The 22,775-nt window shown below is 59.1% G+C and overlaps 1 protein-coding gene across 9 annotated transcripts; it reads right to left on the bottom strand.

The window, feature by feature from the left end:
• Window positions 1-1,854: 1,854 nt before the first annotated feature.
• Window positions 1,855-22,699, bottom strand: ATP8B2 (ATPase phospholipid transporting 8B2). 9 transcript variants are annotated; one of them, XM_064593624.1, is made up of 27 exons: window positions 22,559-22,699; window positions 19,826-19,893; window positions 17,751-17,809; window positions 17,308-17,421; window positions 17,099-17,197; window positions 16,779-16,840; window positions 16,615-16,687; window positions 16,065-16,135; window positions 15,744-15,823; window positions 14,779-14,937; window positions 14,530-14,618; window positions 12,634-12,830; window positions 10,371-10,579; window positions 9,683-9,726; window positions 9,231-9,396; window positions 8,913-9,101; window positions 8,645-8,760; window positions 8,396-8,560; window positions 8,204-8,315; window positions 8,012-8,117; window positions 7,781-7,922; window positions 7,119-7,619; window positions 6,676-6,759; window positions 6,187-6,432; window positions 5,938-6,076; window positions 3,909-4,039; window positions 1,855-3,718 (listed from the first exon to the last, which is right to left on the bottom strand). In XM_064593624.1, exons 2-27 carry the CDS (start codon window positions 19,854-19,856, stop codon window positions 3,440-3,442), a joined length of 3,663 nt encoding a protein of 1,220 aa, XP_064449694.1. In that variant the 5' UTR covers window positions 19,857-19,893; window positions 22,559-22,699; the 3' UTR covers window positions 1,855-3,439. The 9 variants fall into 9 exon arrangements, with proteins under 9 accessions (XP_064449694.1, XP_064449693.1, XP_064449696.1 ...); XM_064593623.1 differs by lacking the exon at window positions 22,559-22,699 and adding an exon at window positions 21,993-22,179; XM_064593626.1 differs by lacking the exon at window positions 22,559-22,699 and adding an exon at window positions 18,527-18,658 and having other exon boundaries at window positions 16,779-16,850.
• Between the last annotated feature and the right edge of the window lie 76 nt (window positions 22,700-22,775).

Genomic DNA, 22,775 nt, shown 5'->3' with positions numbered 1-22,775 from the left:
TACTTCAACAGGACCGGAAGCCCCCGGGAGAGCCAGGAGGGCCAGGAGCTCGCTGTTTCTCCCTGGGGTCAGGCCTTGGGCCTTCACGGGAGGCCGCTGAAGCCTCGGAGGGGGGCCCGCACGGAAGCTGAGAGCAGACCTCACCTTTTCTCTCACTGGACGCCGAGCCACCCCACCTCGGCCATCCCTGACCTTCGGATTCGGCTCACCCCACTCAGACCCCCTACACAATGTAAAACGTGGGTGTCGGCTTCCCGACTTTGTTCTGAAAACAGAGATAAGAGAGCAAATTCAGCCCCTCCCTTCAGCTCCAGAGCTCAGCGGTTAGTGCAGGGACTCTCCCAACAGTGGTTCCTCCTCCGTGGAGACCACAGGCCCCAGTCCTGGGTCTCAGCTGAGGACCCCACTCCCGCGGGCACGGAGGGGGCGAGCAGGAGCCGCCCACCTGTCTGGCCAAACACTGGTCTCTCCCGTCCCCCTGCAGGGCCCGGGCAGGCCTGAGGATGGCGCTTTCCTTGTGGAAGGGTTTCTCTGTGTTGAGCTCCTCTTTAGGGGGCAGACACAGGGCGGCTGTGACCCTCGCTGGGTCACAACCCCTGGGAAACAGCAGCTCGGGACATCAAACCCTCATTCATTCCACGCTCCACATCAGGGAGGATCAAACGCATGATGTGGATGTGGGGACACCAAAGCAGACGCTGTGGGGTTTCCTCAGGGACCTGTGTCTGGTTTGGGTGACTGTGGAGAGAGGCCGCCATTCACTGGAGTGGGGGTGTGGCAAGAGGAGCAGAAGGTGAGGAAAATAATGTCCAATGTGGGGCGTGTTGAATGAGAGGAGCTGGTGGGTCCTCCAGCTGGAAGTCCAGTGAATATTTGAGGACAAAGGTCGGGAGTGTGAGGGAGGGAACAGAAGTCCAATCTGAAGGTGAATGACCGTGACTCTCCCAAATCTCATGAAAACCACGGGTTTCAATGGGGTCACTGCAGGACGTAACCAAACCAGAATAGCTCAGAGCCAAGATGGAGCCCTGGCGGAGAAGAGAGCGGAGGCCGAGCCTCCAGAGAAGGAGGTGGAGAAGGAGAAGCAGGGGGGATACCAGAGGGACTAAAAAGAAAAGAAAAGGAGGTGGAGGTGGTGGCCAAGTCGGACGCAAGTCAGGTCAGGCCTAGAAATGTCAGGTGGCCACGTGAAGGTCAGAGATGATCCTAGCGAGGCATTTGGGTGGGGCGCCTGGGTGGCCTAGTTCTCCTTGAGAGGGAAACTGACCTTTCTCCACATCTCCCCTCCAGCTTCGCACCTGCTCGGAACTCAGAGAAGACAGTCACTGCGACAGAAAGGACTGGTTAGGTTGGAGGGGAACCAGACTGGTGCCCCCGCAATCCTGGGACGCGGGCCTCCCCTTCTCCCCTCCCTGCCGGAAAGCTCACTTTATCTGTGAATCTTAAATTCCTTGCGGTCTTGGTCTGTACTTAGGCTCCTTGATGTTCACTTCTGGGAAAAGCCAGGAAGATGTGAGGCTAGGAGGTCAGTGCCAGTGGGAAAAACAAGACGGAGGGGTAAAAAAAAAATCAACATGTGATATTCACCTGGTTCTTTCCCCACCCGGCTACCATACGTTAGGAACATGCAGGTGGCTTGTTTGGAAAAGTAAACGGGATCAAGGCCACACGAGTGCCCAGGTCTGCCCACTGCCCTGTCCAGCTGAGACTCAGTCCCAGGAGGTGTGCAGGGACCAGCCAGACTTCATTTTCTCCACCTCAACACAGACCCCACCCACTCAATTCCATTTAAAAAAGTGTGTCTTTCCGTTTGCCACCAGCCTTGATTAAATATTATAAAAGAGACAAATTACACACTTCTCAGAAATTGGAATTTTATAAAAAGGCATTTTTTTCTCTTATGTCCATAAAATGATATAATTCTTGCAAGTATAGAAATGTGTCATAAATTATACAGAACGTTCCTTAATTACAGCTCAATGCAACTTAGTACTGCCTCCCTCCCTAAAAAAACGAGAGAGAACCAAAAAAATAATATATATATAACTGTATATATATATTTATATATATATTTATATAATATAGACAAATCAAATATGAAAAAAAATCATTTCCTCTTTGGTATAAAAATCAGACTCTCACCTTGAGAGACACACAGACAGACATGATGTTGGGTTTGTAAACTGTGCAGCCAAAAGGGTTTTCCCTGTCAAGCATCCCCTCCCCTGGCCCTCTGGCCCCCTGGCCCCCGGGCCCCCTGGCCAGCCCACCTGCCTTGAGGCTGCTGCACTGAGTAAGACCAGCCCCACGCCAACCCTCAGCACCCCCTCCACTACCCAGACTGAACTGGTAGCAACTACCCCAGGAGAAGCCTGATTTGGGGTGTGACAGGCACAGCTCGAGGCCCCCCGCACCCGCCCCGCTCCTCCACAGCTCTCCTGGATGCTGGGCCTGGAGGGGCGGGACCCCTCGTGTACCAGAAGGGAGCAGTGGAGGCCAGCTTCCCCTTCAGCCCGGCCTCTGCTCCGGAGTGCGGGAGCAGGAAAATGCCAGATGATGGAGGACGGAAGACAGATGGGACTCTGCTAATGAACTCAGATCCAAATTTAAAATGAAAGAAATCTTTTTTGGACGACATCTTACACCCAGCTTGAGGTCAGAGAATGACGGGACTGCGCCCCAGGCTCCAGCCCGAACCCGCAGGACTTACGGACCCAGGAACTGATACGTGTTGGGGGAGGAAGGAGACAGGACCAAATCCTCCTCCCCCATGCTCTGCGGACCCCTGGGGCTGGCAGGGGCCTCCCTCCCTGGCCAGCCTTGCAGCCCTCAAGGGCCCTGCGGACCACCCCATCCAGCCAGCTGGGGCACCCCTGGGGGGCCAGCCTCCTCTTCCCACAACACAGAAGTCACTCAGAGGCCCCCTCCTCCTGCCAAATAAAAAACACAAAACCAAACCGGACACAAACACAGATCAAGGAGAGACACACACGACGTGAGGGGCCCGTGGGCCCCAGCAGATCTCTGGCTTCCCAGCATAATACATTCTTGTGTAATTCAGGAACAGAGGCCCTCAGCCCCCTCTGGGGAGTGGGGGTAAAAAGATACAGAGATTCTAGTCTCCCTGTGGACTCCAAGCAGGGCAAGGGCAGACCCAATCTCAATTTCAGTTTTTGGTTCCACATCTGACCCCTCCCTGGGGCTGGCTCCTGATGCCCCTGTCCCTGCTCCGCCCTCTGGGCCCCCCCCACCCCCCCTCCCCGGGCTGGAGGTGCCAGCAGGACGGGGTCTGCAAGGAGGGACGCGAGGTGGGCGTGGGCGGCCTGCAGTTCCGAGAAGCTGTCCTCTCGGTGGCCGGACTGCCCCGTGCGCTCGTGGCCGGCAAGGCGCCCCGGGGTCAGCCCTCACCCCTTGAGGGGCTTGTGCCCGGGGTCAGCCCTCACTCCTTGAGGGGCTTGTCGGCCCCTCCGCTGGGGCTGCTGGCACTGTCGCTCTTCTTCCTGCGCAGGCTCTCAATCCAGCTGGAGCTGGAGCGGGTGGTAAAGCTGGCCAGAGCCAGGGAGCTGAGCCGCATGTTTTTGCCGGACATGATGAGCTCCCCGAATCCCTCCTGGTGCGAGAAGGCGTAGCCCGAGCGCCGGGAACTGGTGCGGCCCACCCGCCGCAGGCAGCGGTGCTGGGCCTTCTGCTTCTTCCTCACCAGCTGGGTGTAGCGCACCTGGGAAGGAGCCCGTCGGCAACGCGCTGGCATCACGCCCCCGGACAGGGGACCCGGAGCCTCCGGGACGAGGCTGCGCGGGGTTCCGCCCCCAGAAGCAGTGGGTGACCGCCACCAGCAACAACGTTCGCGCTGGAGGACTCCCTGACCTGCCCTCCCGGTCCCCCAGAGCAGACAGTGGGCTGCTCACCGTGTCTGAGAGATCGGGCTTCAGGCTCAGCTTGAGGAACCGGAAGGCGACCACAGGCATGATGCAGACGACGGTGGTGAGGGTGATGGTCAGCCACACCGTGGGCTGGGCTAGGGTGTTCTGGGCGTTGCCTGGGGAACGAAGCCGCCGGCGGCCTTGGGAGTCACGGGCAGACGAGGAGCAGCCCTATTTGCCCCATCCCGGCCCCTGAGTCCTCGCTGCTCCCCAGAACCTCAGGCCTGTTTCTTTACCTGCTTTCCTGGGCACCTCTGTGGTCTCCTCAGAGCCTCACCCCCCACCCCACCCTGCCCCGGGGTCTTCCCAGCTCAGGAAATGCCACCACCCACTCCGCTAAGGCTCCGTTTCCAAACCGCCTGTGGAAGGTGGCCGTGGCTCCCTGCATCCCCCCCAAGCCCGGGTCACCGCCAGAGCCTCCTAACTGGCCTCCCCATTTCCGCCTTTGCCCTCTGTGCTTTATCATCCCCAAAACCGTAACAGCTGTCCTTAAACACACAAATGGGGGGCGCCTGGGTGGCTCAGTTGGTTAAGTGACTGCCTTCGGCTCAGGTCATGATCCTGGAGTCCCGGGATCGAGTCCCGCATCGGGCTCCCTGCTCGGCAGGGAGTCTGCTTCTCCCTCCGACTCTCCTCCCTCTCATGCTCTCTGTCTCTCATTCTCTCTCTCAAATAAATAAATAAAATCTTTTAAATAAATAAATAAATAAATAAATAAACAAACACACAAATGGGTTCTGACACTTCCCTGCTCATAACCCTCCGATGGCTTCCTATCATATTTAGACTAAAATTCAAAGTTCTGCAGCGCCTGGGTGGCTCAGTCTGCCTTTGGCTTGGGTCATGATCCCGGGGTCCTGGGATCGAGTCCCGCATCTGGCTCCCTCCCTCTCCCACTCCCCCTGCTTGTGTTCCTCTCTCGCTGTGTCTCTCTGTCAAATAAATAAAATCTTTTTTAAAAATTTAAGAATTAAAAAAAATAAAATTCAAAGTTCTAACTCTAAACTAGAACATAAAGATCTGGATCCATTCCTACCCCCCACACCCAGCCAGGCCCTACCCTCCAGCCTTGCTTACCCCACACAACCCTCCTCTGCTGTGGGAACCTCCAGGCAAGCCCCCCTAGGGCCCCTCCAGAGGTTCCTCTTCCAGGCTCACTCCTCCCCTTTATTCAGGTTTCTCTGTGCCAACGTCCTCTCTTCAGGGGGTCTTCCCTGAGTACCCTGTCCCTCTCCACCCTGCTTGATGTTTTTTGTAAGACTTCCTAATTCTAGACATTTCACCTACTACCTTGTGAACTGCCTGTCTCTCTCACTGAAATACGAAACCCAGGAGAGCCAAGTACTGCATCCCCAGCACCCAGGACAGTGGGTGACCTACAGAAGGTGCTGACCGAACGCCCACGGAGTGGATGAACGAACAGATCAAAATCAAATGCACCCCTGCCCCCGCCTTCACTTTGCGCCTCCCAAGCAGCCCGTCTGCCCCCGCCGCCACCCCCCCCCCCCGCCCGTCCGAATGCCTCACACTCAGTCACTGCAGTAGCTCCTAAGTGGCCATCAGATTTCTCTTTCTAAAGTAACCCTTTGATGCCATTCCCCTCTTTCCTCAGAAAAAAAAAAAGACTCCCAGTGAAATAAATCAAGACCTGAGAGCCTGGCGTTGACACCTTCAACGTCCTCCCTTTCCAGCCTCTCATCCACCCCATCTACACTTCCAGCTCCCGGGTGAGGAGTCAGCCCCGCAGCAGCCTGCCCTTGGACTGTCCCCGACCACCCCCGACCAGTCATCTGCTGATCATGAGCAGGTCGGCCACCACTTGATCCTGACCCCACAGCCTGGCAGGCTCTTCCTCACATTCATGGATACGGAAGCCCTGTGAGGGCCGCCCGGGTCAGAGACACCCCGACGCACCCATGGCCCCTCTCCGAGCACCTGGCACGCCGCACAAACGCTCCCGTGGTGCTCGTGAGCCACCTGCCCTGTTGGTAGGGAAGCCGCCGCAGAGACTCACCCACAAATCGGAACTGGTTTGGAAACATGTCGAAGAGCCCATTGCTGTGCATGGCAAACAGGATGGCGAAGTAGACAGCCAGGCTGCCCCAGATAAAGAAGTGGTTGATGGCCGTCCAGTAGCCAGTGTCCAGCCCGATCTGAGAAAGGCGGCGGTCAGAGACAGAAAGGGCGGCCCCCCACCCCGCCCCATCCTGCCCAGGGCAGCCGCCTGGACACGGGGGACGGCGGGGCCGGGCTGGCCTCACACCTGCACGCTGACCACGATGACCAGGGAAGTCGCCACGGTGACCGCAAAGGACTGGTAGTCGGCCAGCTGGGTGCCGTCGTCCCGCGTGGCCTCAGCAAACACGCCGTACGGGATGAAGAACATGAGCACGGACGTGTAGATGCCCTGGGCAATGCAGATGAAGAACTCCCGCTTGTTGAAGAGGAGGTTCAGCTGGCCTGGCTCATACAGCTTGGGGTATTCCATGCTCCGCTGCTCTGGGACATCCTGCGGGGGCCCAGGGGTCCAGGGGCCTCAGGACAGCCAAGGGCAGAGCCCATCCCGGCCGCCTCCTTTCCAAATTCTTTGACAGCCGGATCCCGCCTCAAGCCCCCCCCCCCGGAAAGTCACAGAGCAGCGGCCGCCGAGCAGGAGCACGGCCTTCCCAGGCACCGAGGGTACACACAGTGCCGTCCATGTGCTTTCTTCGCAGCACAGCCTCTCCCCAGCCCCGACCCCTGTGCCCCTTACCTGGTCGAAGACCCCCATGGCGAGGACTGGGAGGGAGGTGTACACGATGTTGTAAAGGGTGATGAAATACTGATCGTAGACAGTCTGCGAAGAGATCACAGCAAGACAGGAAGAAACACTACAAACTGGGCAGAGAGACTGCTGAGTGGCGTGTGGAGCCCTAAGGAATTTTCTGGAGCCCGTCTCTACTCCTTCAACAAGTGTTTGTTCTCATTTTGTTTTTTTAAGTAGGCTCTCTACCCAACGTGGGGCTCGAACTCACAACCCCAAGACCAAGAGTCCCGGGCCGCACGGTCTCAGCTGGCTAGGAGCCCCTCAACCGGTGTTTTTTTAACACAGGAACCTGACAACAGCTGGGCCCTGGGGGCTGACCGATAGACAGGCCAGAAGATCTCTGCCCTTATGGAGCACACACAGGAGGCAGCCGGCCGCGGGCGCCCTACCTGGGCAGAGAAGCCGCAGAAGAAGCCAAACCAGAAGTGGACCATGGTGAAAGCGAAGTTCTTGTAGAAGAAATAGCAGAGGAACTTGCACATGCGCAGATAGGACCAGCGCCCGTGCACCAGCAGGAGGCGCTGCAGGAACTTGAACTGGGAGAAGGCGTAGTCGGAGGCCAGCACAGCCTGGATGCCCTCCTGGCCACTGATGCCCACGCCGATGTGAGCCGCTACAGGGCCAGGTGGTGATGAGGGGAAGCAGAGTTGCACGCTCAGAATCGCAGCGGGGTGGAGCCGACCCCCCGCCCCACGTCCACACTCACTCTTGATCATGCTGACATCGTTGGCTCCGTCCCCGATGGCGAGGGTCACGGCTTTCTTGTGCTTCTTAACCAGCTCCACCACCTGTGCCTTCTGCAAAGGGGTCACCCGGCAGCAGATGACAGCTTTGCAGGCACAGGCCGTCTCCAGGAACTCCAGCTCCATGTCCGCCTCCAGCGCATGGGCCTGGAACACAGAACCTGAGAGCCCCATCTCCCCCGGGGCGGACCCAGGAGTCACGCCTCCCAGGCCCCGAGAGGCCGCAGCTGCGCTGAGGTCAGGGGAGGGAGAACAAGGCAAGACAGACCGGCCACGTGCAGAGAAGGGGTCTCTATAAAGGCGCTCACCAGGCTGTGCCCGTTGATGACCAGGGCGTACTCCCCGGCAACGGCCTCCAGGACAGAAGTGAGTTTGGCAGAACGCTTGTCCGGGCAGGTAAAGCCGTTTCCCACAGCGTGGGGCGAGTCCAGCATCTTCTCCCGGGCTTTCCTGGGAAGGCAGGAATGCACCCGTGGGCTCCGGGACAGGAGCAGGGTCTGCACGTGCACGACATCTGCCTGTCTTGAGCCCCCATCTACCTGAGCTCCTCCCGCACTTCGAGGACGGTGTGGCCGGTGACAATGAACACCTCTGTCATGTCGTCCGTCAGCATCTTGCAAGAATAGCCGATGTTCACGGCCGTCTCTGCCAACACAGAGACCGATGAGCTCAGCACACTCTCCAGCCTGAGGTCTAGGCTCACGCAAGGGCGGTATCTAGATGCTTCTCACCTTGCTTATCTCCGGTCAGCACCCAAATCTTGATGTTGGCCAGCGTCAGGAGGGCAATGGTCTCTGGAACGCCCTGCTGAAGCTTGTCCTCAATGGCTGTTGCGCCCAGCAGCTGGAAATACCACAGGGTTCCAGACGGGAGAGTCCCAGGCACGAGCCCCCCCGGCCCCCTCGGCCCACCTGCAGCCATACCACCATGTCGCTCTCCACCTCCTCGTACACGCTGGCCAGCCTGTCCTCCCGGCTGTCCCGGGCCAGGCTGGCTTGGAGCAGTCTCTGGGCCCACTCCCCATAGTACTGTTCGTCCAGATCCTTGTAGGCCAGAACCAGGGTCCTCAGCCCCTCCCCGGCGTATTCCTGGGGACAGAGCCAAGGTCAGCCTCCGCCCTCCCCGCCATGACACGGAGTTCAGAACCACAGGGCCACTGTCCGCACACCTACATTCAGGTGGTCGGTGGTGGCGCTGAGCAGCTCCCGGGTGCAGGGGTGAAGCCTCTCCAGCAGGATCGTGTCGGCCCCTTTGCAGTACAGTCGGATCCGCCCTTCTGGATTTCGCACTGGGGTCAGGCCAAGGGAAGAAAGTCCCAGGAAGACTCAGGCAGGCCAAGACCCCCAACCTACCACACCAGCAAGAGCCACCCAGCGCCCCCACCCACCGCAGGCCCTGACGCGGCCCTGAGTGCCCCCCGCAGCCCAGGCCCGGCCTCACCGATGACGGACATCCGCTTGCGGATGTTATTGAAGTCCAGGATGGCCAGCAGCTGGTAGGTGACGGCTGTGCCCATCTCGTGGACAGTGATGGTTTTGGGGGTGCGAGAGCGGAATACAAAGCCGAAGTTCCTGGCCGCGGTGACCAGGGCCCCCTCATCTGGGGACTGAGCCTTGTAGTACAGTTCCCCTGGGAGGCGACAGAGAGCACACGTGGCGTAGGCGGCCACCCAAGGCCCGGGACGGCCCGCCTGGCCACACTCAGAGCAGGCTGGAGGGCGGCCCGGGCGGGGAGAGCGCAAGCCGGCCCCAGGCTCACCTTCGTTCTTCTCCTCTGACATGACAGTGTGACACAGAGAAAGGAGACGGAAGAACTCGTGCGTGTGGGGGTCCCCCATCTTGACAGCCTCCAGGAGGGTGGGGTCCCAAAATAAGAACTTGTTGTCGGCCAGAGGGTTGAAGGAGAAGTCGACAGGCTCTGGCCTCTAGAGCAAAGAGAGGGCAACAAGCAGAGGGAGGTGGCAGGCTGCACCCCAGGAGGGCTGTCTCCACCTTGCTGTTTCCTGCCCTTCCAGAGGACAGCCCAAGACCCTGTCCACTGCAGACCCCACATTCTCCTTCCCGCTCCCAATTCTTCCTGAACACACCCCTTTCTCCCATCAGCCTCCACCTCGTGACCAAAGAGCGCCTCCCTCCTCACCATACCCGCCGTTACTGGGTGAGCGCCCCACATTTAGTGGCCACAGAGTAACTACGGAGGCCGGGCCTTACCTCTCCCAACTCGGCTTTGTGTCCCAGGACATCAAGCACGTCCCCTACACGCAGCCGGGACAGAAGGCGAAGCAGTGTCAGAAGAGCGGCGGCGAAAAGCCTCCAGCACAAAATCCCCACAGGCATCTGGAACCCTCAACCCCAGCCACTGAGCCGAGGTCACAGGTCACACGGCTGACTCGAGGCGCCCTGGGTCCTCAGAACCCCGGGACCGAAAGTCGTGGCCCCCACTGCTCCGTGTCCCTGTCCCTAGCTCGCCCCACCCGCTCTCCTGCCTCTCACCCTGTAGGCCTAACAACGGACAAACCCCACACACGAGCCACAGGCCCAAGTTAGTGCCGAAAACAGTGAGGCCCCACACCCTATCGCAGGCCACCCCGTGGCTCGGCCGCGAGGCCACATGGAGACCACAATCCTGTTCCAGAGACGCACAAGTGCCCTGAACGCAACATGGGGAGCGTCTCGCACTCTGCCGCCCCTTCTAACAGCCGCAGAGCGCCCCCTGCCTGGGGCTGAGGCCAGGGCGAGGCCAGCAGCAGAGAGCAGGAGAGGCACTCACATCTGCGCCTGACCCGGGGCACAAGGCAGATGCTCTCCCGGCCCCACAAGCCCGAGCAGGAAAGAAGCAAACCCCAGATGTCAAGACGACGGTGGCTGGGAGCCTGGGGTCGTCGTGGTGCGAGCCTACCGTAGCTGCGGCCGCTGATGGAGCACTTGTTGAAGACCATGATGTTCTGCGTGAGGGTGCCCGTCTTGTCAGAGAAGACATACTCCACCTGGCCCAGCTCCTCGTTCAGGGTGGTAGTGCGCGCCTCCGCGGGCGTCCGCTTCTTCATGCAGAACATCTTCTTGTCCCAGTTGATGAAGTAGCTGTGGCCCAGGCGGATGACCTCCACGCTGCACAGGGGACAGGAGGTAAGGCTCGGGCAGAGAGCCAGGACGGGCCCCACCCGGACGGGCCTTCGCTGCAGGCCCCCCGCCTGGGGGGAGACAGGACGCACGGAGCGGACACCCGGGCACAGAACCTGGGTGGGACGGGCAAGGAGTGGCTGAAAGTGGAGCCGGCCACTGTGGCCGGCCAGGAGCTCCCTGACCCCGACCCTCTGATGCTCTCCAGACAAGAAGGTGCAAAGGGCCTGGGCAGGCGGGATGGACAGCACAGGAAGAGAGGAAAGGACTGCAGACAAGGCGGTTGACCAGCTCTTACCTCAGGACTAGTAACACAGAAACCATGCAGAGAAAACGAGAGTGTGTGAGGGGAGGAAGAGAAGAGAGACAGCGAGGGCACTGGCCCCTCGCCGCCCACCGCAAGCACGGTCCTTCCGCCCAGCTCAGGGCCCTGCTGTGGCCTCGCGCTCCCAGGGAGCGAGGCAGCCGGAACTGCGACTCCGCCACGGGAAACCATGCCAGAGACGGGGCGCTTTCCACAGCTGGGGCCCTCCCCCTCCTCCGGCTGGCCCGGTGCGCCCTTTGGGATGTGGACCGTCAGCAGCCCAGGAAGGAGACCGAGCCCTGGGGCGCCTCTGGAACCCTGCGTGCGGCCTGAGCAAGACTGGATCAGGATCCACTTTGCACGCAGCTGGCTCGAGGGGTCTTCTCAGCCTTCTCCCCACTGGGCTGCTCCCGCCCCCCAACACTCTCTGGAGCCTGATCAGACTTAGCAAGAAGCTTTCTTGGCAGCTACCGTGGGCGCTGGGTGAGCAGGGACAAAACTCGGGCAGCAAGCCCGAAGATGGCGACGAGGGAGACGGCAGACAGGAAAGCATTTCAGTAGGAATGAAGGAGCAGTGACAGCCGGGACGCAGGCTCCCACCCGACGTCCGATCCTCCAATTGAGCATCTCGTGTCGACCCAGTATCGACACATCCCCACGAAGAAGGTGGGACAGGACTGTTCCCATGTCCCATGTGGAAACCGGGCCCCCCGTGGCCAGGAGTCTCCTGTCAGTGTTCTAGAGAAGCCCAAACTATCCACCTCGGCACAGAAACGCTCCGTGTGGTCAGTGCCATCCGCAGCAGGACTCAGGGGAGACCTGAGGCGCACCTGGGGAGTGTGTGTGTGAACGAAACACAGCCCTTGGGAAGAGTCCCGAGCATCCAGAGAGGATTTCCTTCAACACGTCTCAGGTCTGCTACCTCGAGTTTCGTTCTTCCGGCTACTCTTCCTGCTCGTTCTCACCGGCCCGTCCCCATTCACGTGCTCTGTACCTCAAATAGCCTACATGTCTCCTCGATCCTACTCATGCCGTCACCACAGCCAGCCAGCACCTCCTGATGCGTTCCTGGGATTTTTTTCAACAGGACTAACGTTGACGACTTCTGTTGTCAGGAACCAGGTCAGCTGCGACCCAGTCACGCCCTGTTCTGCTGCCAAACGGTGACCATTCCGAGGGCCCCACCTCCAGGCTCCAGCCTCCTCTGCAGAGATGTCCTCCCTGATTAACCACCCAGGCAGTGGCGTCACAGGGGGTCGTGGGGTCTGGTGTCTCGCACTGCTTGCATCTCTCCTCCCCTCCCAGCCTGCTGCTTCTGAAGGCAGACCCCACCCTGCACACCTGCGTCCCCTTGTGCTCCACACTCGCCTCAGGTAGGACTCCCACAGCACTCGCTCCCATTCTGTCTTAGAAGGCGTTTAGACTTTCTTCTCTACTAGCCCGAAGCTCCTGCAGGGAACGAGGTCCGTCCCTAACATGTCTTTGCAGGGGGCACGGCACAAAGTTGCCATGTGAGTGACATATGCTGAATAAATCGATACGGTTTTTGTTGTGACACAGAGTCCAAAGCACCTGAAAACGGCGACGAAGCTTGCTCCACACGGGTGAACAGAGAACAAGATGCTCGAGGCACAAGAAGGAGCTCCAGGTTCCTTCCCAAAGGTTTCATCTTCACAGAAAGGTTTGCCAAGGGACCACCTGAGCTCCCTGGGAGACCCCGGGCAGAGTGAGTGCGTACCTGACGTAGAGCGATATGGGCACGACGGTGTTGAGGATGATGATGTAGGACCAGAAGGAGAGGAAGCCAGAGAAGAAGGCACTGTCCACCGCCTCGTCCCACGGCAGGTAGGCCTGGAAGCGCGTCCCGACCTCGTGCTCCCAGATGGCATTGCCAATGGCCAGGATCACCCCCATGCAGACCAGGAATCCAAAAATCTGGCAAGGAATGAGGAACAGAGGCGAGGCTGCCACTTAGGAAGCCCCCAAAACCAAGTGCATCAGTGAAGGTCACCACTCATACCCCAAACCCTCAAAAGCTCAGGCATCTTTAAAATGGTGGCATGCTCTCCTGAGAAGCACCCAGAACTGGTGAGAGCCTGTAGTCTGCCAACCATCATGTGGCCCTGTCTCTGAACATCTTTCTTCACTGTATGACGGGGGAGCTCAGATACCTGGAGCCCTTCCCGGACGGTCAGAGGGGGTGCGAGCAAGCTCCTCCCAACATGAGGAAGCAGCTCACTGGAAATCACCCATCTACCTGAGCTGAGCTTCCACAAGCCAACAAAAATGCCAAGTTTCTGTAATGTTCATTATCTCATACAGATTGACAAAAAAGTTTTTTTAACCTGGGAAACAGATTTCATCTTCATAAATATAGATTACTTGAAAGTAAAAAATCTTGGGGCGCCTGGGTGGCTCGGTCGTTAAGCATCTGCCTTCAGCTCAGCTCATGATCCCAGGGTCCTGGGATCGAGCCCCATATCGGGCTCCCTGCTCCTCGGGAAGCCTGCTTCTCCCTCTCCCACTCCCCCTGCTTGTGTTCCCTGTCAAATAAAAAAATAAAATTAAAAAAAAAAAAAGAAAGTAAAAAATCTCTTAAAGATTGTAAAAGATTCTTCTAAAGATTTAAATCTTGGTGGCGCCTGGGTGGCTCAGTCGTTAAGCGTCTGCCTTCGGCTCAGGTCATGATCCCAGGGTCCTGGGATCGAGCCCCACATCGGGCTCCCTGGTCTGTGGGAAGCCTGCTTCTCCCCCTCCCACTCCCCCTGCTTGTGTTCTCTCTCTCGCTGTGTATCTCTCTCTGTCAAATAAATAAAATCTTTAAAAAAAAAAAAAAGATTTAAATCTTGCAGTCCTGGGGCTCCTGGGTGGCTCAGTGCTTGTGTTCTCTCTCTCGTGCTCTCTCTCTCAAATAAATAAATAAAATAATGAATAAAATAAATCTTGCGGTCCCTGAAAAAGGATCATAAGAAAGTTCTGGTGGTTAAAAGAAGAAAACAGATATGATTTCAGACATCTATTTCCGAAGGTGCCCAAGGGCCGCCAGGGGGCGATGCGAGCCTTTGCGGGAGAGACTTAACCAGTCTCCCAGGTTGAGGTCTTGACAAACCCTTTAAGGCCAGAGGCTGGCCCAACCTTGGCTGGCATGCGGGGGGTCAGCAGCAGGCCGTGGGCGGCACAAGAAGGGGAGGAGAGCCCAACAAGGAGCTCGAATTTCCAGCCAAACAAGAAAAGGATTCAGGAATTGCTAAAAACTAAAACAAACTCTTCCTTTGGGATCCTCCACTCTTAGAAGTCAGGGGAAAAGACCCCGTTCATTATCCATCTGCTGAATGGAAATTTTTCTTTTAATTCCTTCTCCATCCCCGTGAAGGCCTCCTTGTCCCTGGCAAAAGCAAACAGAAGCTGACATGCTGCACTAAGTCACCAGCATTGCTGGAATCCAGAGAAGGGCCGGTTTGCTTTAGCTCTCTTCCAGTCCTTGATTCATGCACGTTCCTAAGGTTCTCGTAGGTAACGTCTTCCAAGTCTAAAAGGAGCCCGACAAGCACTGCCTTCGACCAGGGAGGAGGTGGGAGCAAGGGGAATGGCCCAGGGGGAGCCAGATGCAGGGGGCTGCCGGGGGGAGCCTTACCCAGAGCACGAGCGTATTCATTAGGCGATCAATACTTGTTCTCTTGAACTTTGTCCTGCCACTGTTCTGCATCAGCTTCGTGTCAGGACCTAGAAAGGAACGGGAGCAGGTGCGGAAGCCAAGGCAGCAGCCGGCCGTATTTCCGCCTGGGGCTGCAGACTGCAGGACGTCATGGGGACAGAGGTGCGAGCCGGGGAGACTGGCACTGGGAGGCACCGGCCCCCGGCCCCCGGCCCCCGGGAGGCTCACCTGCAAAGACTACCAGCCCAAAGCACCACTCGGTGTTACGCAGCACACAGCCCCGCAGCAGCATGTTCTGGTTGCTCAGGGGGAACTTGCTGTTCTTCCAGTAAAGGGTCCCGCTGAACCTGTCCAGTTTGTTGTTGGGAGGCTCGCAGACCACCTCACCTGAGCGGAAGACAGAAAGCTGCCACCCCAGGTACCGTCCGCAGCCTGACTACGGCTGAGGGAGGGGCCTCCGTTCACTGGCCGGGGGTGAACGGAGGCGGCTTGGCGGGAGGGATGCGCCAGCATGAGCAGGGACCCCACTCTGGGGACTCTGTTCTACAGAAATAACAGCATGGCTCACGACGGTTTACTGAAGCATTCTTTAAGCAGCAAAAAGCTGGAGACAACTGAATGGTTGAGAGAGCTGAGTAGGTTCTGACACGTCAGCTCTGTGCAACATGACGCAGCTATTAAAAGGAAGGAGGCGGATTCCTGTAACCAGTGATGCGATGAGATAGCTAAAGAATTCAACAGGTAAGGAAAGGCAGGTGTGGAGATTCGGGTGCAGCAGGGTCCCACTGCTTTGTGCTCACGTCTGTATAGATGCAGAGCGTGGATGGATACACACTGAAGGACCAGTGCACCTGGCTAGCTAACAGGGCAGAATTGGGGAGCAGGAGGTTTTTTTCCTACACACACTATGGTCTGTCCTTCTAACGAAAAAGCATGTATCGTTATTTGGAGCCAAATAAGAATAAACTGAATTTCTCTCAACACATACAGCAAGGAAGGAGCTATTGGCCATGAAGAGCTCCTGAAATGGCCGTGAACTCAAAAGTAGGTGGAAGCCACCTTGCATTGCTGACACTCCCCCACAAAGAAAAATCCAGGGAGCTGCATTCCAGCGAAAAGGAGCAGGTGCAATTTAAACCCCAAAACCCAACCCACCTCCTCCACCCACAAGCCGCTTCTCCAAAATCACTCACCATCAAACTTGGCGAGCCTACTGATGTCTCCCAACTCCGAGGTGACTGGGATTGCCTGGCGCACTTTCATGTTGGTCTCTCTGGAAGGACAGCGTTCCTAAGTCCTGGTTCCCTTCCCTTCCTCTAGAATCTACCTGGGAGCACCTGACCTTGGGGCATCACCCCCCTCCACATTACTGAGTGCATAATACTTCCACATACCCAAAGCCTTTCTGATCCCTAAAAATTTTCCAAAAGGTACAACTCCTAGACCTAGGAATCTCTTCCAGAAAACAAGCTTTTTACCCTTAAGGAGGCAGAAGATATGGGCATCCGACTTACCCATCAAGTTCTGCTGTCTCTATGTAACACAGGCCGTGGGGCTCACTGCTGGAAAGGAGGAGGAGATCCGCCTAGAGAGAAAGCCTAGTGAGGAGCCCAAAGACTCAACCCTCCGCTCGTGATGCACTCTTTGCTGACCCCTGCTTCCTGTAAGCATTCTTGGTTTGCTCAGTCCCAAGCGTGAATGGCGAGAGAGAAGCCAGCCCCTGTGTGTTAATATGACACAGAAGCTCCCCACTCAGGGAGCTTGGGGGGGCATAGTCGGTTAAGCGTCTGACCCTTGATTTCGGCTCAGGTCGTGATCTCAGGGTTGTGAGATTGAGCCCTGCTGGGTGTGGAGTCTGCGGAGGATTCTCCCTCTGCCCGCCCCCCCATTCACACACGAGTGCACACACGCACTGTCTCTCTCTCAAAAAAAAAGAAGCTCCCACTCAAGAAAGCTCAACCCGTGCGTGATTACGAGGCTGTGGGAAATCAGGACAGACTCATTTCTACCTGCCAAAGAAGAGTGGCGAGACTCGTAGCCCTAGGGGGCCACCTTGTCCCTTACCGCCACAAACTGATTGTTCTCCAGCCTGATAATATCGCCAACACAGACGTTCATCCACTGCTCCTGCTGGAGGCTGTGGAAGGGGGAGAAGACGCTGGTCAGTAGCGAGAAGTTCCCAGGGGACCCCTCCTCCTGAAGGCCCTCGGTCTCCACCGGGCGCTCACCTCCCACTGATCAGCACTTGGGACTGCCGGTTATTCACCTGGTTATCGCTCTTGTGGCGGAACTGAAAAGAACTAAGAGAAGTAAGATGGCTTCCCCACTCCCAGGGATGGAGACGGTCAGTGGGGTGTAGAGCGCGCTGGGTCCCACCTGGAGTGCACCTGTCCACAGACGTACTCTCTCCCTGGCTCACCCCCTGCCCTTGGCCAAGGAGCCACAGGTCTAGGGGCCAGGTGGGGGATACCATGGTCCCCAAGGACCTGTGCCGGGCAGAGTGGGGGTGAGAAAGAAGTGCAGGAATGGAAGAATAGAAGCGACTCACATAGTCATCAGTAGCATCTTTAACAGCTGTGATGGCGAGGACGAGAACCAAAGGCACGATGGTGGTGAACCAGGAAAGGGAGGACACCTGTGGGATCAACTGCAAGGGAAGAGGGTGTGGCTCTGAGGCCCCGGGCCAGGCCCTCCCACCCAACCTCTCTTTCTTGACTTGGCTTGTGAGTTGCAAAGGGTCTACTGCAGGGCACTCACCTGCAGAATGAGAAGGAACAGGAAGTAGGTATTGGCAACCTCCTGGAACTGCTCAAAGAGGTTGACAGGCAGGAAGGTGAGAATATTGTACTTGGAGGTCTTGATGCAGTTACTCTACGACAGTGGAAGAGAAGATCACCAGACAGCCTCTAACCCCAACCCAGAACCAGGCGGAGGCTGCCTCCTCCATCGACACTTCCCAAACCTCTGCCCCTAAAAGCCAGCCACCTCAGGTGTGGGAGGGGGAAGGGGTAAAGAGAAGGGAGTCTCATGGGGCCCATGTGTCCTGGGGCACTGCCAGGTGAAGGCATGAAAAAATCAGCACAGCCACAGATGGAAAGTGGCCAGGGGGCTGCCTTCCCTCCCCTGGCCCCAACCTCAAGGGGGCCGTTGCCCTTTGGCACTCAGGAGGAGGGGGCAGGCCGGCCTGCCAAGGCACTTACCGCGTACTGGAATTTCTCATTGTATTCTCGGTCGTTGGCTCGAGCCCTCCTTTCTTCTTCTGCAACAGAACGATGATGCCGCAGTCAGGAGGAGCAAATGGAGGCCTGGCCCAGCACCTTGTCAGGCCTACCCATTTTGTGGGGTTTCCACTGAGGGCCCTTGGCTCCTTGCAGAGTACACAGTTTTAAGGAGCTGGCCACACCTGGGGTGTCACTCGGTTCCACCCTCTGGTCTGTCTCGCACCAGCCTGGCCATTCGGTTCTGCAGGCATTCATTCACAGGACAAGACCAACAATGTCAAGGTCTTCTGCTAGGGGCACTCAGATCCCCTCCCCGCATCCCTTTAATTAACACCTCAGCCATTATGGCCTCAGGAATCGCTGGAGGAAAAGCAGCTGCAGACAAAAAGCTTCCTTCCCCAGGGAGCCCCTGCAGAGGCACTGCCCTCCTCCTAACCTGGGGGTGGGGTGGGTGGCAAGCCCGAGGGTCACTGTGCTCTGCGGCAGCATCCCAGCCCCACAGCCCCACGTGCGGCACCCCCTACAGGAGCCTCTGCTTGTCACATGCCACCCACAGAGCCTTCTGACTGGCCCACAATGACATCACCTTATTTCAAAGCTCATCTTCAAGTCAGAGAAGGGGGGGTCAGGGATGTGGGTCATGCAGACCAAGACGGCGATGAAGGAGGCAGGAATGGGATGTACTTTAAAGGGCTGTTCTCTCTAACTGTAACCCTTCTTGTGCCATCCACACACCTTGCCCTTAAACAACACACCTGTCACTAACTGACACCTATCCTGAACATCCGCTCATCTGGGACTGCAGGTACCAAGTTCATGTCCCAGAACACGGGGCTGTCCTGTCAAGGGCTCTCCAGCCCACCTCTGGGGGTCACAAGGGCCACAGGCTGAAAAGGGGGGTTCCTTGGTGAGGCAGAGAACAAAACGCGTTGAACCAGGGCTGGAGCCAAATGCAACATGCCAGACCCCTCCCCTCACCCCTCCAAAGACCCCTGCAGAGTACACTGCAGTAACCAAACCTGGAACACAGCACCCTCTGCCTACTCAGAGGGCTCCTTCCCTGCGTGGGCGCTTAACTCCCAGAAACTTCCCCAGTGGGGACCCCTCGCTCTGAGCCCCCTGCGGCGTCTCCAAAGCCCATGCAAGGGAGAGCCAGGATCCCTGGGTCTGGAAAGGAGCGGACCAGGGAAGGCTGCGGAAGGCTGAGGACAACCAAATGTGAGGGTGGGAGGGGAAAGCAGGGGCTCGGGAGAGCGGCCAGGCGCTGCCTCCCGTTACCTGTCCCCCAAGAGGGCTTCTTTCTGCTCCAGGAGGGGGGCGCCCCGGCCCGGGCCCACTTCTCGGGCATCTCCTTGGGGACCGTCATGATCCCGGTTTGAGCGGGGGAGGGCGGGCTGTCTGTCGGTCTGTCCTTGGCCTCAGCGGCGCCGATGCGGCGGCCCCCCGGGCAGGCACACCACGAGCCGCGGCCGCTCGGAGGGGAGCCCCGGCCGTCGGGCGCGCGCCCCACCTGCAGCCCCGGCCATCCCCGCGGCCGCCGCCCCCAGGCCCGGCCGCCCGCGCGCCCAGTGGCCCGAGCGCGGCGCGCGCCCCGGCTCCGCCCCCCGCCCGCCCCCCGCCCGCCCCCCGCCCGCAGGGCAGCTCCTGCCCGCGCCGCGTAGGCGAAGCCCGCGGAGCCCCGCCCCCGGGGGGGAACCGCCAGTGTCGTCCGGGCAACCGCTTTCATCCCGCCCCCGCCCGCAGGAAAGCCGGGAGGGCGGGGCGGATGGAGACAAGAGAGAAGGTGGGAACACAGCGCCCCAGGCCCGAGACGAAGCGCTCAGGTGCCCCAAGTCGAAAGGGGCAGGTACTCAGCACCCCGGGGAGGAGAGCCCAGCTCAGGCATCCAGGGGAAGAATTCGCTTTCCTAGGCTCCCCCCAGGATGGGCAGGGGTTGTGACGACCCTCCTCCAGACTCACTGGCAGCGTCCCTCCTCCCTTTGCTCCCTGAGCCATAGTAACACCCAATCTTGATGATCCCAGGGATTCCAATCCCCCTGCCGCCCCGGTCTTACCTGGGGGGCGCTTCTTTGCACACAGTGCCATCTCACCCAGCAAGGTGCCAGCAATCCCATGGGAGACGCTGCAGGAAGGTGACATATGCAGGAGGTCAGAAAGCCAAGGGTAACCCTTCATTCCCCTCTTCAGACTCTTCCTGAAGGTTCTCGTCCCCAGGTCTGACCTTCCCCACGGCCTCCCCCCTATGCCTCAGCCTTGGATGGGTGTGTGTGTGTCAGGACTAGCAGTTTACAGAAGCTGAGACCTACAGGTCAAGGAAGGGGACAGAGAGAAGTGGCCAGGCAGGAGGGGTACAGATCCAGGGAACCTGTCCCCGGGGCAATGGATGCCGCCATGTGCCCTTCTGATGGCAATGAGTGGTGCCTGTGTTTACTGGAAAGCAGAGTTTCCACCAAAGGGTGGGGTTGAGGGAACCTGAGCCAGGAAACACCTGGCAGAACCTCAGGAAACAAAGTGGGCAGGCTCCACCCTTCCCAAAATGCTTATAATCCCCCCATCCTCCCACTACTGGGCCTTCCATTCTCACCTCCTGCAGGGGAGCTCCTCTAGTGTGAGCTGCATTTCCTGAACACAGTCCCCAAACCACTTCCTCTCAGTCTGGGTCAGCTGAGGGGCCATGCCCACCGTGGTGGGGAGTCGCTCTCTCTCCCCACCCCACACTCCACAAGCCCAGCCCGGTCAGGATGGCAATAGATGTAGGCTCAAGGAGTATCAATCAGACAGGCCTTTGCTTTCCTTCCATCTTCCCGTGTCCCTTTCACCAAAAAGCCAAAAGGCCTGCCTCATCCCTATTGCCAGCCAGGTCCCAGGTCCTCTTGTCACACCTCCTCTTTCTCTGTCTGGGTGGAAAGCCTTCCCCCTCATCGGTGCCCCTGACTCGGGCCTCTTAGGCACAGCCTGCCAGCCTGTCGGCCCAAAAAGATACTGACTGCCTGTCTGCCCAACCTCTATAATTACAGACTCTGGCCACAGCCCGTCACCCACACCAGTCGTCCCTTCACTAACTCAGACTCCTTTTCTGAACCCCAGATCAGGCACGAAGCCAGAAGTCCTTTTCCTCGCCGACCCTCCCCAACACTGATCGCCAAGGGTGCCTGGCTGGCTCAGGAGGAAAAACCTCATCCACCGTTTTAGAGATGCCAAGCCCTCCTCCCGTGGCCCTGGCCAGGGTCTCCACCCAGTCTAGAGTATGAGTCATGACAGGGTGGGGTGTGGAGGAAGAGGTTAAAGGAGAGGATGGAAGGGTGGGCATCCCAAATTCCATAGCCAGCCCCACCCTCCTAAAGGGAGGCAATCAAGAAACCATCAGCCTAAAGATCTGGGTTTGAATGCTATGAAAGAATTAATGAAGGAACCACACACACTTAGGAGTCAGGAGTCTGGACACGGAGCAGGAAAGTTGTTTTACCTCTAAGACCCTGGGGAGAATGAAAGCTGACTTGGTCCCAGAACTCATCCCCTCTGGGGGGCCCTAATAGGGAGGGAACAAGAGTGGGAGACGGGGAAACAGGGAACCCCTCTCACTTCTCCCCAGTCTCACACAGCTTGGGTTTTCTGAACCATCAGGCACACCAGCCACGTGGCCCTGCCCATCACCCTGCCCCAGCCCCCTCTGCAGCCACATTTGGGATAAAAATAGCCAGCTCTGGGTAGAAGGCAATGCTCCACGTACGAAAACGGCTCCTCCTCCCGGCCCGGCCCCTGCTCCCTTCCAGACCAAACCCGGGAAGACGGACCCCTTCTTTCAGAGAAGGTTGGCAGGGGTATTTGTGGGCAGGCCAGGGGAACAGAAGGAAATGGAATCCCAGAGCCCAGCTCACCTACCACCAGCACCCCTGGCCACCTTACATCGCCAAGGACAGACGCCAGGACTCACTCCCCAACTCTGAGCCCCCAAAGCTACTACCCCTCCTCGCGCCCCTGCTTTTGCTCACGCCCAGAGACCTCCGCCTTGAGAGGAAAAGCCTACCAGCCCCGAACTGCCTTCTCCAGCGCCCAAACCCTCGGACCAGGGCCCCTGCCCTCACCCCACAGCTCTCGGGCGACTCTCCACGCCCCCTCCTTCAGCACCCCACCCTCCCGCGGCGCGGACAGCCTCTGGACCCCCATCCCCAGGCTCCCGCACCCTCCTCCGGGCGAGCACGCGCGCCCGCCCCGCCTCACCTCAGCGCGCGGCGCCCGGCGCCCGCCCCGGCCGCCCCGTCCTGCCCATGCCGGGGGCTGCGGCGGGGGGCGCTCGGCTCGGCTCCCCGCGGGCTCTCGCCCCCAGCTGCAGCCCCGCTCCCCCGGGGCTCGGCCCGCTACTTTGTGTCAGTTTCGGCCGCGGCGGGGCGGAAGTGACGGAGGCGGCGGCAGAGGCGGGGGGCGGAGGGGGTTTTGGGGAGGGGGAGGGGGAGGGGAGGCGGGAGCGCCATCTTTGTGCGGGGCGGGGGGCGGGGTCTTAACCTTTCCGAGGCCGGGTGTCCCCCCCCCGCTGCACATCCATCCGCAGCCCGAAGCCGAGTCAGCCCGGGGAGCAGCGAGCCCGGACGTTTGGTTTTTTCCCAAGTTATTTAGGTAACCTCCGAGCGCAACCTGGGGCTCGAACCCGCGACCCCGTTATCGAGTCGCAAGTCCCTCCGACTGGCCGGCCCGGCGCCCCATAGGGAGCGCCGGCGCCTTTATTCGCGGGCAAGGGGCCCGGGAGCGCGGCCCCGCGCCGCCCGCCCCCCGCGGCCCCGGAGTCTCACCCCACTCCGGGACGGACGGCTGGAGCGTCTGGGCGCTGGGCCGTGCCTCAGTTTCCCCGCTGGCGCTCCCGGCCGCCAGGCGGGCCCGGCTCGCACCCTCGCCATCTGGAGAGCCGCCCCGCGAGGGAAGGGCGGCCGCACCGAGGTTCTGGGGCTGGGAGCCCGGCAGGGGGACCGGGCTCCGCGGGAAGCCCCCCTCGCCCGGGCTGCCCCGGCC

This window comes from Mirounga angustirostris, unplaced genomic scaffold, assembly GCF_029215605.1.
Source record: "Mirounga angustirostris isolate CCGP_5_RB_7025 unplaced genomic scaffold, mMirAng1.0.hap1 SCAF_6, whole genome shotgun sequence".
Lineage (NCBI taxonomy): Eukaryota > Metazoa > Chordata > Mammalia > Carnivora > Phocidae > Mirounga > Mirounga angustirostris.
This window is presented reverse-complemented; position numbering and strand designations above follow the sequence as displayed.

Bases quoted from the DNA above. Each gene is read 5' to 3' on its own strand.
- ATP8B2 (XM_064593620.1), bottom strand. From the start codon at position 19,497: ATGAAAGCGGTTGCCCGGACGACACTGGCGGTTCCCCCCCGGGGGCGG. The intron at 16,136-16,614 runs GTAAGGGACAAG...CTTTCTCTCTAG, and splicing joins AGAACAATCAGTTTGTGGCG to GCGGATCTCCTCCTCCTTTC. The intron at 15,824-16,064 runs GTAAGTCGGATG...CTGTCCTTCCAG, and splicing joins GAGACAGCAGAACTTGATGG to AGAGACCAACATGAAAGTGC.